Raw genomic sequence first — 16739 nt, forward strand, 5'->3', positions numbered from 1 at the left:
GGTCTTGCTAAGATTATATTTGTTGTAAGCAGTGCTTCAGACCTGATGCTTAGAAAGCAGTTCATTCTACAGTAAAATACTGACTGTACTCTCAATGTCACTGCTTTTTCACTACTGTTTGCATTTCTTAGCCATGTGTAGCTGTGTAAGTGCGTTTTTCATTATATCTTTTTGTTAGTGCTGTACCATGTTATAGGAAGTGACGTGAAATTATACACAGGATATAGGATGATCAGTGAAGTTTACTGTCGCGCGTTATTTTACATGCTATGATTGTGGTCTTGTAAAACACAAAGTTTAAGTGATCAGGTGTCCTTTCAGATTTTGGCCTGAGTGCTAAAGGCCAGGTAGAGTTCTGAATGCAAATGAAGATTTTTTCAGAAGCATTTAATGTTAATTTTAAATTCTTTGGTTCTCTGATCTCTATAGAAAACATTTAAAGACTTTTCTCAGATGCGGTTACTCTTAGAGACAGAATATTCACTAGATCACTCAAGGATTTTCGATAATGTTAAGTGTTGCTGAGTGCCACCAGAGAGGGTAGGCAGTCATGATTTTCATTCTGTGAATTAGTTGTTAACCACTATTTTATCTCCAAAAGTAGCATCTACTAATAGACTGGGATGTCCTTTAGACATTTTGAAAGTGTGCTGTTTTTGTGCAAGATTGCAATCATGTTTGTACAGCTGAACTGAGAGTAAACATAGACTTTGAAATTCTGCAGATCAAACTTCCCTGCCCTTGACAAAATGTTTCCAATTGTGTGATTGTTCTTTACAGGGTCTATATCTTCATGTGATGCGTTCCTCAATGTATTTCAGTCCAGAGGTTTGAGACCAGAAGTAATCTGTCCCTGTGCTAGTTCTTCAGAGGCGCTAACTGTTGCTATTCGCAGGTAATTCTATTTTGCGAGAAACAAACTGAAAACACTTCTTTATTATTGAACTGTATCTGCTCTTAAGATGGTAGTCAGAACAGAGTACAACATAAAGATGCCCTAAGACCCAGTCAGAGGAGGTCTGAGGTTTACAGATATCTCCTTCAATGAAGGACATGTGTATTCAAAAACAAAAGAAACCTTTTTTGCTTAACACTTTCTAAAAATTTTTTTCTTTTTATTTACCATTCAGGAAAGTGAGGTCCCATCTTTGATTCTGTTGGAGGACCTCTAGAAAATGCCCCAAAATCATTATTAGGATGGGTACTTATACAGTAGGAAGATGATGAGGAATCTTCAGTCCTTTATACACGTTGTCTTCTAACTAGGGGGCTAAAGGGAAAAACCTTTTTGTAACTGGCCTAAAAAGTACTACGGGAGTTCAGGAGATTGCAAAGGATGCTCTGAAAAAAGGAAATACTTTGATTATAAAGCTGACACGTGGATAGAGTATGCTGGAGCTTTTTGACAGTGTTTTTAATCAAAATGTGCTGTTCAGAAAACCAATTTCAAGAAAACTTGAAACAAAAGGATTTGAGATTTTGCAGAGTGCTTTCTCTGATGGGAGAACTGACCTTTCTCAATTTTAAAAAAAATGCACTTGGAGAACTGTTTTACAAAAATGCTGGGAATCTTTTGTTCTGTTCCAGCCTGAAAGCTGGAGAGTTATCACAAAATAGTCAATTCTGTTCAGAGATACAGAAAGCTGAAGTCCTCGAAATACTTCCTAATTTTTCTGGCGTTCAGAAAAGTTAGCCTTAGAATGCTTATTCTTGACACTTCATTACACATAATAGAACTAAAACCTCTCTGTAACTTTCTAGGCTGGGAGTAAGCTCTGTCATGTTTTATTCCATCTCTTTTTTCATTAATAAAATACATTTCCAGTCAGATCCTGGCATAATTTGCTTGAATACTGCGCTTGTGTAAGATGAGAAACCATTAATTCTGTTAACCTTAATAACAGGCCTGACAGACCTGCACCATGTTTTTGATGACTGTATTACCATTGGTCTGTTGATTCATATCTGGATTTGATCTTTGTTTTTCAGACCTCCAGAACTGGGTGGGCCTCCTCCAGGAAAAGCAGTGTTATCTATGAACTGTTTGAGTTTCAGTGTGATAAGAGTGGATACAGAAGAGAAGTTGTCAGTGCTAACTGTACAGGACGTTGGTCAGATTATGCCTGGAGGTAGGAAAACATTTCATGTAGCTTTAATCGTACTCCACATAATTTATCTTTACTTTATACTTGTGCTGATCACATAAACAAAACTGTCAAATGCTAAATACTTTCAGCATAATGTGGCCTTATGTTTTGACATATCACCTAAACACTAGAAGATTAAGTACTCTTTCAAATAGTTTAAAAATTTGTAGTGGAGTATTAACCTACAATAAATATGAATCTGACCATAAGTTTTGGTATGGGCAGTTGCTCTTGGCTGGTTTGCAGTGTTGTCTTATTGTTCCTTAATTAGCATTAGTGTTAACTGACATATAGTTGCATAATAGCAAATAAAGCAGAACAAAACTTTTATGAGAGAAGAAGAAAAATCTTAGAAATACTTGTACCTGAGATATTTTGTTTCACCTAGCGGTTCTTTCTTTGAGTGACAGTCCATGTGTTTGTACTCCAAGCCACGAGCGCTTGGAGCTGTGAAAGCTCTTCTCTTCAGCAATATCTGCAGTGGTGATCTAAGACTGTTTCTATAACATAGAAGCATATGCAGGCCAAGACGACACCTCTGTTCCTCTCAGCCGTCACAATGTGAATGAGAGCAGTCTTTTAGTTGAGATCATTCAATATCTGGCAATGGTTTACTGATTTTGTAGGCTTTATATTTATTGCTGCTTTCTTATTTTTATCACTTAGCCCTCCAACATTTCAAGACCTAGCTTTACCCTGACATGTAGCCTGTCACCTATTAGTATTTCTATGTGGCCTAGACACTTAAGATAGCATTGAAGTCTTTCATTTTTGAACCTGATACTAAGTATATGTACTCCTGTCAAGCTCTCTGAATTGAGGTAGTCTTTGTGAAGCACATGTTCTATTTGGTGCTGGATGTGTAGGTGATTCCCAATTACTTGAAAGTTCAGGAAGCAGTGGCTTTGGGTTTTTCTCTTGATAAAGCTGTCACACTTGGAGTTCCAGACTGTGGACATCCCAGCAGATTGGTGAGCCTCGATTAGGCTCAGATTCTTAGTAACATCTGTTTGGTCCCCTTTACTTCCTAAGGTATCTATGGGCATCGTTCCCCAGCCCCATTGTGCAGATTGTAGCAAAAGCTTCTTGACTCTTCCCTGCTGTCCTCCTTTGAGGCTGGAATCATGTATTGAAATTTAGAAAACACTAAAGAAACTTAATAAAATTTAAGTGCCAAACCAGACAAAAAACAGTGGGCAATGACTGGGCTCTGTCTGCGTGCCGAAAGACCACTTGGTGCACTCTATTCCAGTACTGAAGGTTGCAACATAAAGCTTGGTGATGTAGGATTCCCTGGCAGCATCTGTCTGAGAGTACCAGCAGCTTCAAGCCCTGTCCTGACTTGGGCTGGGTGTACTTGGAGAGGATGAGATGCAGATTTCTTGGAATTCTCTTTGCTCCTTTGGGTCTACTGTGTGGTGTCCAGAGAACCTGATTAATTCTGGTCATGCCCTTGGCACTTGTGGCTTTGCTGTTCTTGGTGTAGCCTTGTTACAAAACTCATACTATGCTGAGATATGATTCCAAAGTCCCCCTCCTCTGTAGAGCATTTATTCAAGGTAAGGAAGGATGAAAGGAAAAGCCATTTTCTGCTGTTTCAGCAAGCACCTCTTCTCTAGACATCAAGGCCCTCCTATCAGTAAGAGGAGGCAAACTCCTCTTTAGCCTGCTGATAAAAATCTCAAGCCATCTTGTAGAAAGTCATGCTGATGTTGGATCATTTTCCTCATTATTCCCAGAAGCATTTTGTCACCGCTAAGGATGATGGTAGTTAGTCCTACTGAACTTAAATTCAGGTTCAGAACTTCCTCCTGCTACCAATAAGAGAGTAAGCAGAATCTCTGCATCTCAGCCCCTGACTGGCCATATCCTCTGTACATAAAGGGAAAGAAGCCCTTGGTACTGAGATTCATGCCTGACCTACTTATTTTAACTGCAGAACTTTTGAACATCTCTACTCTGACCCTCAAGGTAGATGGGCAAGGCAGGATGTCCGCAATGCTCTTTTGGGAGCAAGGGCCTTGTGGCCAGCAGGAGGATTTTAAATACACTCCTAGATATGTTTCACAGGATTGTATGTGTTCTGCAGATCCTGTTGGAGTTCAGTGTGCCAAGTGTCCTCAGGCAAGTGGTGTCTGTGGTCACAGGCCAACAATCCTACACAGAAAAATCCTTGTGTTCAGTTGATTTCAGCAGTTACCATTATGTCACCATATTCCTTCTTTTCTGTTTGTGATCCTTGAGCATGCTCTTACAGATCTGACATCACAGATCTGAGTCAAGATAGCCAGGCGGTTAATCTACAACACCAAAATTTCTGCTTCAACTTAAACTCTAGGAAGTAATGCTGTAAAGGTAGGCCAGGGTGAGTACAGCCATCAAGAATAATGACTATTCGTCATCATATGACCTGAATGTGAGAGCATGCTCAAGGATCATGAGCAGAAAAGAAAGCAGCATGGTGACTTAATTAATCTGGATTAATGGGTTCTGATTTTCTTCATCTGGAAGTTCAAATTCAGGTCCTTAAGCTTAGCCAGCCTCCTTCTGGGTCCTTCCAGACAAGACTGGCTTCTGCATCTGAACCTGTAGAATGGTTATTTTTGCACTTCAGCCGGAATACAGATGGCTTGTACTACTACTGCTGTCAAGTTTGGCTGTTCAGGCTGTTGATGTCCTCTTGGAACTCCATCAAAATTTAGCTGCATTCACAATTAGTTTCTTCTGCTTTGATTATTGATTAGTCTCAGGAACATGGAGGCAACAAGTTTGCATTCCTTTCAGATAGTTATGAATCATTTAGTGAGCTGACTGAGGTTGAACTTGGCATTCATCCAGCATTTAAAATTCAGAAAAGTGGTACTTGATTCAGCATCAGTTAAAATCTTTGGATCATTTAAATGCATGAAGATCCTCCTCCTGACTTTGCTGTAGGCTTGTTCTCTGAGTGGAGAGTGCTTGACTACACTAAGGCACATAGCCTTATAGGTGTGTTGCACCTGATGCTCCTCTTCATATCCAAGCATTACAGCTGGAAGCTCATGTGGTTAATCTTCTGTAGTGCATTTGCTCAGTGAGCAGATTCAGGTCTGCCTTAGGATGCTGGACGAATTATCTGCATGTTTGTGGGTAAGTCATTTCATCTTCCTCTTCCATGCAGGTTGCAAATGCTAAATGTGTCCCTGCTCTTGTGAAATGCACAACTGGGTAGTTTGGGGGATCTTTGACAAATAAATTCCTTCTCCATTGTTGAATGTTTTGGAGCGTTGTCAGGACCCTTCTGTTCCATATGTTTTAGGATGCCATTTACAAACAATTGACAATACCAACATGACTTTCTGTGTTAGTAAGCACCAAGGAGTGACATGTTTGAGGGGATAATAGTCACCAGTGTGTATCCATCTAGTGTCTCGAAGTGATGTGACTTGTCTTTGATGACTGTCGCTATTTCAGAACATAGTACTAAGTGGCAAAAATACTTGTAGATTAAGCCAGAGTTGGACAACTTAATTAACTGTTTTTAAACTCTCACATTCATCAAAACGTTAGTATCTAGGACAGATTAGCTTCAATTTGACAAAACAATAAAGATTCCATCCCTGAGGGCACATATTAACAGCAGTGTCTCTGTACATTCCTTAAGTTAGAACATAAACAATAGAGTGCTTTCTAGAGGACAATCTAAGTATTTTATTCGCTGTGAATGTCTCTTTAAAAAAAAAAAAGGCAAGAAGAAAAAGCTTTCAGATGATGAAGAAAGTAGAAAAGCTAGCAATTGTTTATAGATGTGTGCTAAAGGAACTAAGGAAATTAATGACTTTTTCAAATGAGTCTGCATGTACATTCTAACAGTGGATATACTTTTACTTTGCCTTATAAGATTTAAGCTTTTTTCTTTGGAGTATTCATGGATGATGTGCTCTGCCCCTTCTCACTTGGTGTTTGGCATACAGGAGAGAACATATTCACCACCATTTCCTTTCCTGCTGCTTGATGAGTCTTGCTTTTTCGCCCGTTTCCCTTTTTTTCTTTTCCTTTGATTGCAGTGCTTTCACCGAAGGCCTAATTTGAATCTTGTGCCACCCCAGATGACCGTGATCCATCTTCTGATCCCCACTGAATGTGTTTGTAATGTCTTGGAGACAACTGCATGCCTTAGTCACTCGAACATCTTAGGACACAGGAGCTCACATTCCTGAATTTTTTTTTGGTGTGTGCTGTGAAAGTCATCTTCCAGCCCAGAGCTGGTAGCCATGCTGAGGCTTGTTCAGCCAAGTCAAGTGATTCTGATCTCAGTACTTGAAGATCCCTGGTATAGTTTATTCAGGAGCCATCTGGCTAAAAGGTCATGGCTGAAGTGTCCACTTTTGCCTTCATTTTCTTCAGACCTTGCTATTTGTTCTGAGATATTGTGGATCCACCAGGTTATGGTGGGATCTTATTCAGCAAATGAGGCAGGCCCCTCAGCACCAGCATGAAGTCTTATGTCACTGCTGTGTAAGCCATAGGCCTCTCTTGATGCCCCACGTTCTTCAATTGCCTTGGCTGTTCACTTTCATCACCTACTGCAAATGCCAGTCACAAGGGTCACCAAGGAAGTGGAAGTATCCACGAAGAAATGTTCCCATGAAAGACAGCATGGGAATCCCTAGGAGAATCTAGTATGCATTCCCCTGAGATCTTCTCTGCAGCTCCTGGAGGGAAGATGTTCTGCCTCACATGTCGACCACCTCAGGCTATTTTACACACCCTGCCTAGGGAGTTCCTGTCTGGGAACCAGCCTTGCTAAGAGCAGTATTTGGCTCATCACAGTCATCAGTTCTTTTTTTCTGATTGGACTAGTAAAGGTGCTAGTGAGAGTACCAAACCTCTCTTCCTCTGCCTGTTTTGTGCCTCCAGCTTCCCCATCGGTTGGGATGTGTTTGACATGTCATCTATCATCTTGGAAACATGTCATACCTTATGTTTGGACCTGGAAGTGAATGCTCGGGGTACTCAGTTGAGTCTGCCTTGCTGCTACTTTCTGATTTGCCATTCTCATTCTTTTGCAGGGGTCCTTCTCGCATTCTTTCTTTGACATGAAGGTAACAGTCTCTTGTCTAGAAGACCTATATCCCCTTTGTAGGGATATCCTATGCTAATGCAGGCTAATGAAAAGTTTGCTGCATCAATTACTTTCTTACACCCAAGCAGAAAGGTTTGGGTCGGTGCCCTCTCTTAGGCTTCTGCAAGATGAACGTTAGCTACCGCATCTACAGTTTCAAGTTCTGGATGGTAACTTTGTTCAACACCTTCCCAGAAGATCGAGGAGAATGGTTCACATCTCAAACCACAGAATGCCTACTTAATGTCTCCAGTTTGTGGATGTCTTAGATGTCGTTGTTTGCTCTGTCTGTGGCTCTACAAATGTTTTCCCAGATTCTGGTAGCTATTGTGATGCATCTTCATTGCAAAGAAATCTGGTTCCTTCATCTCAGTGCCTGATTTGTAAAAGTTGTTGTTATGGGACTACTTTGTGATGCTTTCAGTCTTCATCCCTAGCTTTCTTGTAATGCGAAGAAGCAACTTTTCATTCCCACTCAGTCTGCAGAATTTATTGTAGCAAATCATAGTTTTGTGTGTTCCACTTGGCTTCAGCCTACCACATGATGGCACAACAGTCTTCCACTCCGGAGCTACTTCTCTTGGGGATCTGTAGCAGTGTGTACAATTAAAATGAGATGTTTTTTTCCAATTTAAATCTTGTGCTCTGGATGCTTGTTGGGACCTCCCTTTGAGTTTAGATTCTAGACTGGACCTCCTTTTGAGTCAAGATGCTTATTCATTCTTGTCCAGAAAGCTGGCTTTTTATTTATACCTAGTGCTTCTTCTCTTGGACGAGGGAGAAAGATTCAGGGCCTTGCAATGAACATCACCATATGCTGTTTTCTTCAGAGATTAGATTTCTCTGGAACAAGTGGTGGTTTATCCTAGCCTTTTGGCATTTTTCCTAAGGCTTTGTGCTTCTAGAGCAAATTGTGACTTACACTTCCAATACCAGGAGGGCCTTCTTGGTTTTATTCTCATTGACCCCGGCTGTCTAGGAAGGCTTCTTCATTACAAGAAGATCATGGAACTCCTCTGCTGGCATGCAGTAACAATCCAAATGGATTATCAGTTGCATACTGCTCCCCTATGAAACCATGAAAGTAGAGCAGGAGAGCACTTTCTAACACACACCAGGCACCTTTGGTAGCAGCACGGCCTGGTATTTCTGTTCCAGTCATCTGCTCTGCAGGTGTCTGACGTTCCTTTTGCACTCAGAGTGCTCCTCCTGAAACATCCAAAGCTGATCCAGTCTTTGGTAGGGCATTGGTGCAGTCATTTGTTTGCACGATAGGATTCTGATCCTCTGCCAAAAATTTCATGGCAGGGTAACAGCTGGGAGTCACCATCTGTAAGAATGTACATGTGGACTCATTCGAAGAAAGCTTTCTTGCCAGTAATCACTGTTCTTCGTGAAGTGTAGTCCACATGTACATTCCTATCCCATCTGCCTTTCCCTTCTCTCTAATTCTTTTTCAGATGCGAAGCTGTTGAGAGAGACTGAAATGGTGGTAGATGCACTCTCTTGTATATCACACATGAAGCAGAAAAAGAAGAGAAGCAAGAGTATACACTCTACAGATACTGCAAGAGGAAAACCTTGCAGTATCAATTGGCAGGGCAGAACTATGCTTGCTGTTAGAATGTACATGTAGACTACATATATCACACACTGGTTACTGGTAAGTATTTTCTTTTGACTTGATCAGGATGATAGGATTGTCTCTGGGCTTCATAGGTGGACTATCATTTTAGAACTGTAAGCTAGTCTGTTGTTTTTTCCATGTTTGTGAATGAGCTGAGGACTGCAGCATTTGTGTATATCTACAAATTGTTGTGCTATCTCCAGTTATTAATACTTCATTCTGCATCATTGTTCAAGTATTATAGATAATTTGAGTTAATCTCAAAACTGTTTCCTGCAGTAATAAAGTATTTATTCTCTGTTTCAATTTGCCATGAAACTTTAAACTGCCTTTTTTCAGCTTTCTCCTCCTAAATCACAAAATGAGCTTGTGCATGACTAAATCATGAACTGATGGTTTGTACTGTGTAATTTAATTCCAAGTTTCTGGTTCATGCACATCATTTTCAGCAACTGTTGTTCTACTTCAGACTTGGCCCTATTCCAGAATTTTGGAATGATACCTCCTTATTTAGTCAGCAAAGATTATCGCTGCATGGTCCTGAATACAATAAATGCTGGGGGGGTTTTTATAGATAATTTTCATGAGACCATGATAATTTAGAGGTTGATCTATCAGTAGGGTGAATGACTGTCCCTCCCATTCAGATACAAGGGCTGAACACCTCTCTGAGACTTATCATTGCACCTAAGAGCCTGTTTTGCCGGAGGAGTTCTTGGTTCCTAGTTGCAGCAGAGCTGGCTCTATCATGTATTATCAGTATCAGATGAAATGTGCCACTTTCTTTTTGTGATTTCTCTTGGTGCTGGTTGAATAGTGGCAAAAGTAAGGGCTACTGTATATTGCTAAAGGCTGACCAAATTAAAATACAGTAATACACTCCTTCGTAATAGCTATTGTTAGCCTTATCTGGGCTTCTAATCTGACATGTGCTCCAGGGCCGAAACATTCAAAAAGACCGTGATATAAATAAACCATCTAAATAGATTTCTCATACCTCTGGGCTCTTATAGTTAGGCAGTGGAGAGGAGGGGTGGGGGGAGTGTTTAACGTACTGTACGTGACCACAAAGTGCTCTGAGAATCTGAGTTGGAAGCAGGTGCAATGCAAAAGGGTAGAAAATTGATTTAAGGCATAGTCTCTGTTTTTTAAAAGCTCTCTTTATGTCGTTTTGACCCAGACGGGCCACTCTTATTTCTTTGTTAATCTTAACATCTAATTGTGAAGCTAAACTGCCTTGCTCCATCATGCCCTCTCTGTCCTTATCCTTTTTCCCTTCCCATTGGGGCTGGGAAAAGACAAATCCAGACTGCTGTAAGTAAGGGGTCTAGTTAGCCAGAGAAACCTCTAAAAGAGCAGGGGCTTCAGAAGGCAAATATGACCAGTGGCAGCAGCAAAGGTCAGTGTAATAATTGGTTTACAAGTATGTATATCCTAGATTGAAAATATCTCGGTATAGGTAAAATTCTGAAATTTCAGAAAAAAATTGGTAAAGATAATAGTTGTAGGAACTTTATAAAACAGAATCCTCTAAATGAGTTGAAGGTCATCAAACTGAAGATGGGAAAGAGAGAATACGTAGTCATGGGAGTATATTCAGAAAGGGATTCTGCTGGTTAATGTGAGATGAGCTGTCTTATAACATGGTCTCCAAATAACTTTTGGAAGATTGGCCTGCTTTAAAGGAAGATAAGACATAATGTAGAAAAAATCATTGATCTAGCAGTGGAAGAATAAAATCGCTTAATTCTCTTCCCATTTCTAATGTATTTTTCATGTAACTTAAAGGATGACACTATGAATACCAATGTGTGCAATAGTAAAATGAAAGGAATTGTAAGTCTGTAATTGGTATCTACACATTTTTCATCTTTATTCTCATTTACTCCTGTATGTGATAACCGTCCGCCTTTATATTGAAAAGCAATCACTCCAGTTTTGGCGTCCGTTGCAGCTGAGGATGTCTAGGCTGTGAAACACTAAGGAAAAAATAAATTTGAGAACTTGCTTCGTTATCTAATCTTGCCGAATACATTACACAGGCTGTCAAAAAGATAGATAAAGCTCTGTTGCATGCTGTGTTTTTGCTATAGCTGATAGGTAATTGCTATCAAAATCCTATCTGCCTGTCAGTAGGAAACCAATCTGTGTCAGTTACTGAAACATTCCTGTGTCGTGATTCTGCTGCCTTCTTCTCTTCACCCTTTAGCGAATGTGTGCGTTGTGAAGGTGGATGGCACTCCTTATCTATGTAAAGCTGATGAGGTTGGAGAAATATGTGTGAATTCAGGTGCAACAGGGATGGCGTATTTTGGCCTCCTTGGAATCACCAAGAACGTGTTTGAGGTTTGTATTTCTGTATTTGTGTAATATAAAGTTTTCATTGGTACAGCTTTAGTGTTCTTGCAAATAAATTTATTTCTTCCTTTAGCTTGCTTTTTTAGATTGTTAATAAAAAGCCACGGCAAAACACACTTTGCTTCATTCTGCGTGCCAGAACTTGAATTTTCTTCTCTTATAACCAAAATACAAAGTACCATCGGCAGTCAATCAGCTGCTTCTACATTCTGTAATCCAGTTTCATGTGTATGTTATTAAAATTCCTCTTAGTTCTGTATTAACACCTCAGTCTTATGTAAAGTTACTCAGAGACTGCTTAAGTTTGTTGGTGCACAGCTTGGGACGTAGCTTTAGAATTCAGTCTGATATTCACAAGCCGTTCAGATATGATACATTATTTTAAAATAAGCTTCATTTATGTATTGCAAATAGTATGTACTTTTTGATATGAACTTGATGAGTAATAAACAGTATAATAAACACTGTGAGTGTTCATTTGCTGTAAGGCTTAGAACACTCAACAGTTTGTAGTTCAGTGCAATATTAAATTATGTTCCTAGGTGGACTGAAGACAAGATGTAGTAAGGATGACAGAAGAACAGTCACAGCCTTATAGTTTGTCAAAATGAAGCAAAAGCACTCTTTCTGCCCAGGTTTTTCCTCACAGTTGTACCCCACTGTTGTATTTTCCCTAATAGACATAACCTTTCCCTCCTCACCCCCAAATGAAAACACAGTATTTTCTGAAATGCTAACAGAGAGATGAAAGAAATCCTGTCCACAATCTTCATTTTCAGAAAAGCTCCTTCTGTATATTTGCCAAATCTCAGCACTTTAATCGGCTTAGCTTTCTGCACTGTCATTAGCTCATGAGAGAACTGGTGAGAAACTCGAGGTAATGAGATAGTCAAGAAAATACACAGCAAGGAAACCAGGTGAGAAGATGAGAGGAACTTGCTGGTGAACTTGCTATTTTTATTCTGGTTCTCTGTTGTAGACTGCCCCAGAATTGCAGCAAACTTAACTTTCTGATAGCCTGGATAATACAGCATTTGTCACATTTGAAGTGATTATACTTAGATACCTATTTCATAAGGGGAGCATTAACAGTAGTAGCAGACTTTCTGATTAAGTGCTATAGTAGTGCAGAATATAAAACCAGATTTAAAAGGTGGTGTGGTGTCTTATTATGAAGGTTAAGTAATTGAGAGAAGGATAGGAAAGATGGCTGGTGCAGAGTTAAGAACTGGTGTGTTCTTCATTATTCAAAAAGCTGTCGTTCCTGCTAGCTATGGAAGTAAATGCTGACATTAGTCGGGTAATTCTTTAACTGAATGTGGAGCTGCAACGAAGCAGAGGCAGAAAGCATCTTAACTTCACTTTTCTTATTAATACTATGAGTGTCTGAATACTTTTTCTGTGTGCTTTCAGGCTATTCCAGTGACAGCAGCCGGTGTGCCTGTTTCAGATCAACCGTTTACAAGAACAGGATTGCTAGGCTTTGTCGGTCCCGTAAGTGCAAACAAGCTGTGTTGGCCCGACTCTGTCCTGACTCCCAACTCTTAAGTGAACACCCAAGTGAGCTGACGTGCAGTGAAGAGGAGATAGGAGGCCTTGGGGAAACAGAATAGAAAGGCTGCTAGGGTAGCTCGCAGAGGAAGCGAAGCTAAAAGTGAAATAAGTTAGCATTCCGCTTCTAAGCAAGAGTATTCATAGATTTTTTTCAATAGCAGTCAGCCTGTGTCTTCTGACTGCCTCCTGACTGGCGCCAGCCGTGGGGATCCTGTCTCAAGTAGATGGTGTGCGTGTACCTGCGTTGGGCAGCCTGTGTCGGCAGCTAGCTGTCTCCTTTGCGAGCACACGTGCACTCAACAAAATTCTTCGTTGGAGGCAGCGGCCTCACGTGGATCTTGAGAATATCATTGTGCTTTGGGCGGGCATACGTTGCAGGAGTTTGGGGGGCTTTTTCCCCCCTCTTTATTTCTAATTCTCTCTCTTTTTCAGGACTATTTGGTGTTTGTGGTGGGAAAATTGGATGGCCTGATGACAGTGAGCGGCCGCAGGCACAATGCAGATGACGTGGTAGCCACCGCGCTGGCAGTAGAACCAATGAAGTTTGTCTACCGAGGAAGGTGAGTATCTTAAAACTTCACCACCATTAGTTCCTTTTTGGTGTTGTTACACAGACACACATGCGCGGACACACACGATCAACAATTATGAGACTGTGTGAATTCTGCATGTGAATTTTTACATATATATTTTACAGGAAAGGTGGCATAAGGTTGTATAGCATGCCAGATAAGAGAACTTTGCTGTCCATGCTAACCCGGAAGGCAAAAACTGACAACCTGATTTGGGCATATTAGATTTCTGAATGTAAAGTTACTTTCCTGTAGTGTAAACCTAGGTCTTTAAGCTTCTATTTAAAACTTTTTTCAAAATATTTCTCAAGACAGTCAAATGAATCTTGCTACAGAATATAAAACACAAGTCCCTTTGCCCACACGAGTTCTTCTATGCAGAGTGGCCTAGGAGAAGAACTTTGCAGCATATTCTAAAGAACAAACTAGGAGTGTTTTGAGACTTCTGAAGGACTTTCAAAGACACTGTTGTATCACCACCCGTATTGCTCTTCCATTCAGGGTCATTCAGTTCAAGTGTTTTTTTTCTTCTGTGGCTGTGGCAGTGACACAAGGGACTATTACTGACTTTAAAAGTCAAGCTTCCCTCATTTTTGTATCACTTCTGCAGTTCACTTATCACAAATATTGGCATATACCTGGTTGAGGCATTATTAATATTTTATCCCGGAAGATGTAGGCTTAAGACTAATTTAATTTACCAAGGGGAGTACTTGTCAGTGCAAGTATTGCTAGATATGATATCCAGTAATATGGCACAGTTCTCTTACCTCCTTTCAGGAGAGAGGGTGGTAGGTAGGTGCAGCAAGTTTAGTGTGCATGATGGAGTTATATAGGGAAGGCTTGCACAGCCCTTGCATGTATGGAACCTGCCTGTGATAAACACATACTACATTAGTGACCGCAAATTCACTTGACTCCAGAAGAAATAAATAACAGTAATGCACCCACATTTGTCCTAAATTTGTCCATGATTTTGTGAAAATCTGGCATGAATAATGCTTGTGTCTGTTGGAACACAGCACCACTGAGGGTTTCAGTCATTTTCGCATTATAATAAGCCATGCTATGTTCATCATACGTTGCATCTATCATTCTTCTGTCCTTTGTGTTTTAGGATAGCAGTGTTTTCTGTGACCGTTTTGCATGATGATCGAATAGTGCTTGTGGCAGAGCAGCGCCCTGATGCGTCAGAGGAGGATAGTTTTCAGTGGATGAGCAGGGTTCTACAGGTAGTCAGATCTGTCCTTTCTCTCTTTGCAGGTGAATAAGGCTAACGTATGAAATGAGAATCTTAGAGCATCTTTTTTTTTTTTTCCATAAGAATAAACTCTCAGTATAACTGCAAACAGCTGTAATAAGCTGACTTCTGAAAGTATTTCAGGGTTGACAGTTAAGCACAGTTTATAAAAAGTAAGATTTTATTTCAAAATGCTTTTGATTTCGTATTGCTAGAATTCTTAAATTCCTAAAAATGATAGTTTGGAGTTTTTTGTTTTGGGTTGTTTTTTTTTTAATTATATGAATTTCTGCTGCTTTCATACTGGCTGGGAGAGTTAGGTGCCTGAAAACTTCTCAGGGAATGTTGTGCCTGGTATAAAACAAACCCTAAAAATCTTTATGTATCACCAACTTCCGCATTTTTGATCTCCAACAGTAAGCACTGAAACTCTTTTCCCTTGATTGCATTCTAGTGTTTCTTTGGCGGGGGGGGAAGAATTCTGGCAGCTGCATTTTAGATGGTGGAGGAGTACTTTCTCTCCTCTGACTACCATTAACAAGAGCAGCTGCTTTGAGTAACTTTCCCCAGTAACATTTGAGGATTTCAGAATTAATCAATCAGTTCTAAGGAAGTGAGAGCGCAATTAAGGGAGAAGATTCAGATGAGGGGATTATTGAAGGGAGGAGTAGAGAGAACAATGTAAGGGGAGATGCCTCTTAAGCAGAAGACAATTGTGTAATAATGATTTCTATCTAATTTTGGTTTTGTAACCTTCAGAGATCATACCCGGTAATAGAAAGACTGCCTTTCACAGTGAAAAAAATTATTTTAATTCTCTTTTTAGAAGTGTCTTAGCTGAAATAGACACTAGGTTTTAGGCAACAAAATGTTTTCCTCCCTATTTTTGTGGTTTTATGTTCTACTGCGCTTCTGTGATTGTGCCATACGTGCTAAATTTGCTGTGATATAATTTTGGCTTTTTTAAAATCTCTCTGCACTTTTTGCCCACTTTTAAGAGACTTTCCTAATCCCTGATGTGCAGGTGGCATCCCCTTGATAGAGTGCACAAGCAAAGTCCTGGGTCTGCTCCTGCTCCCATTGAAGTCATGGCACAACTTCTATGAGTTCAGTGAGTGCAGAATTGGACCCTTTATTTGCAAATTGTGGTGCAAGTAAAAATTTTAATGTTATTACATGACTTGAATTCAAATTCTTGCTTTAGCTACATCCTAGGTTATAATGTAGGACATATTTCTTTTCTTTCTATCAAGGCAATTGATAGCATTCACCAAGTGGGCGTCTACTGTCTTGCCTTGGTGCCAGCCAACACTTTGCCAAAGGCTCCACTTGGAGGAATCCATATTTCAGAAACCAAGCAGCGGTTTTTAGAGGGGGCTCTGCACCCTTGTAATGTCTTAATGTGTCCACATACTTGTGTTACTAACCTGCCCAAGCCTCGACAGAAACAGCCAGGTGAGTAAACCTGGACGTGTTGTTCTGCACAGCTGTTCCTAAGGGTGTATGTGGGGTGTGATCCAGAGGCACAGTGACGGCTCGGTGCTGTGCGTGTCAGGCGGCTTCAAGCCTCCAGCTTGGCAGAGCTAACGGTGTAGCCACTGCAGCAAAGAGCTCAGCAAGGGCTTTAAGGCCTGGCTGAAATCCTAGATAAATGCAAGGACAGCTAGCTATGGAAGCATCTAATTGGTACATGCTGTGTTGCAAATGGGTCCTGTACTGGCTATCTTAAAGTTCAGTAATGTACGGAAGTACAGACAGACCTGAATGATTGATTATTTTAGTGTACCTTATTATCTACTCTCTTGTTCCATGAGATATGACTTTGGATTTTAGCTTTTCATTTTTTCAGATCTAAGTTGCGTGTGTTGTTATAGTAATCTGCAGGCCGAACTGTCGATTGCTGTATGTTCCTTAGATTGTTTTTTGTTTTCTCATTTTGTGCTGTTTTTTAAAATGCAGATGTTGGTCCTGCTTCAATGATAGTAGGAAACCTTGTTGCAGGAAAGAGAATTGCACAAGCCTCAGGGAGAGATGTTACCCAGCTGGAAGATAATGACCAAGCGAGAAAGGTAACGCTGACTTCCTGGTAATATGAAATAGTTGAATCAGCCTGTTCAAGATGAGGCAAGGGCAGTTA

At 40.3% G+C, this 16739-nt stretch overlaps 1 protein-coding gene across 7 annotated transcripts in view; it reads left to right on the forward strand.

Annotated features, from left to right (window-relative positions):
- The window catches only part of DIP2A (disco interacting protein 2 homolog A), a 128364-nt gene that overhangs the window by 89104 nt on the left and 22521 nt on the right, over positions 1-16739 (forward strand). For 6 of the 7 annotated variants that reach the window (XM_026084811.1, XM_026084812.1, XM_026084816.1 and 3 more), the window contains 8 exons: positions 781-895; positions 1990-2129; positions 11088-11224; positions 12650-12730; positions 13223-13350; positions 14480-14594; positions 15856-16057; positions 16562-16671. In XM_026084811.1, coding sequence (XP_025940596.1) covers positions 781-895; positions 1990-2129; positions 11088-11224; positions 12650-12730; positions 13223-13350; positions 14480-14594; positions 15856-16057; positions 16562-16671 — 1028 coding nt within the window. Of the gene's footprint in view, positions 1-780; positions 896-1989; positions 2130-11087; positions 11225-12649; positions 12731-13222; positions 13351-14479; positions 14595-15626; positions 15714-15855; positions 16058-16561; positions 16672-16739 lie in introns of those variants that run through there. The other variant, XR_003256484.1, reaches the window with a different exon arrangement.

The sequence above is a fragment of the Apteryx rowi genome, unplaced genomic scaffold, assembly GCF_003343035.1.
Source record: "Apteryx rowi isolate R43461 unplaced genomic scaffold, aptRow1 scaffold_650, whole genome shotgun sequence".
Classification (NCBI taxonomy): domain Eukaryota; kingdom Metazoa; phylum Chordata; class Aves; order Apterygiformes; family Apterygidae; genus Apteryx; species Apteryx rowi.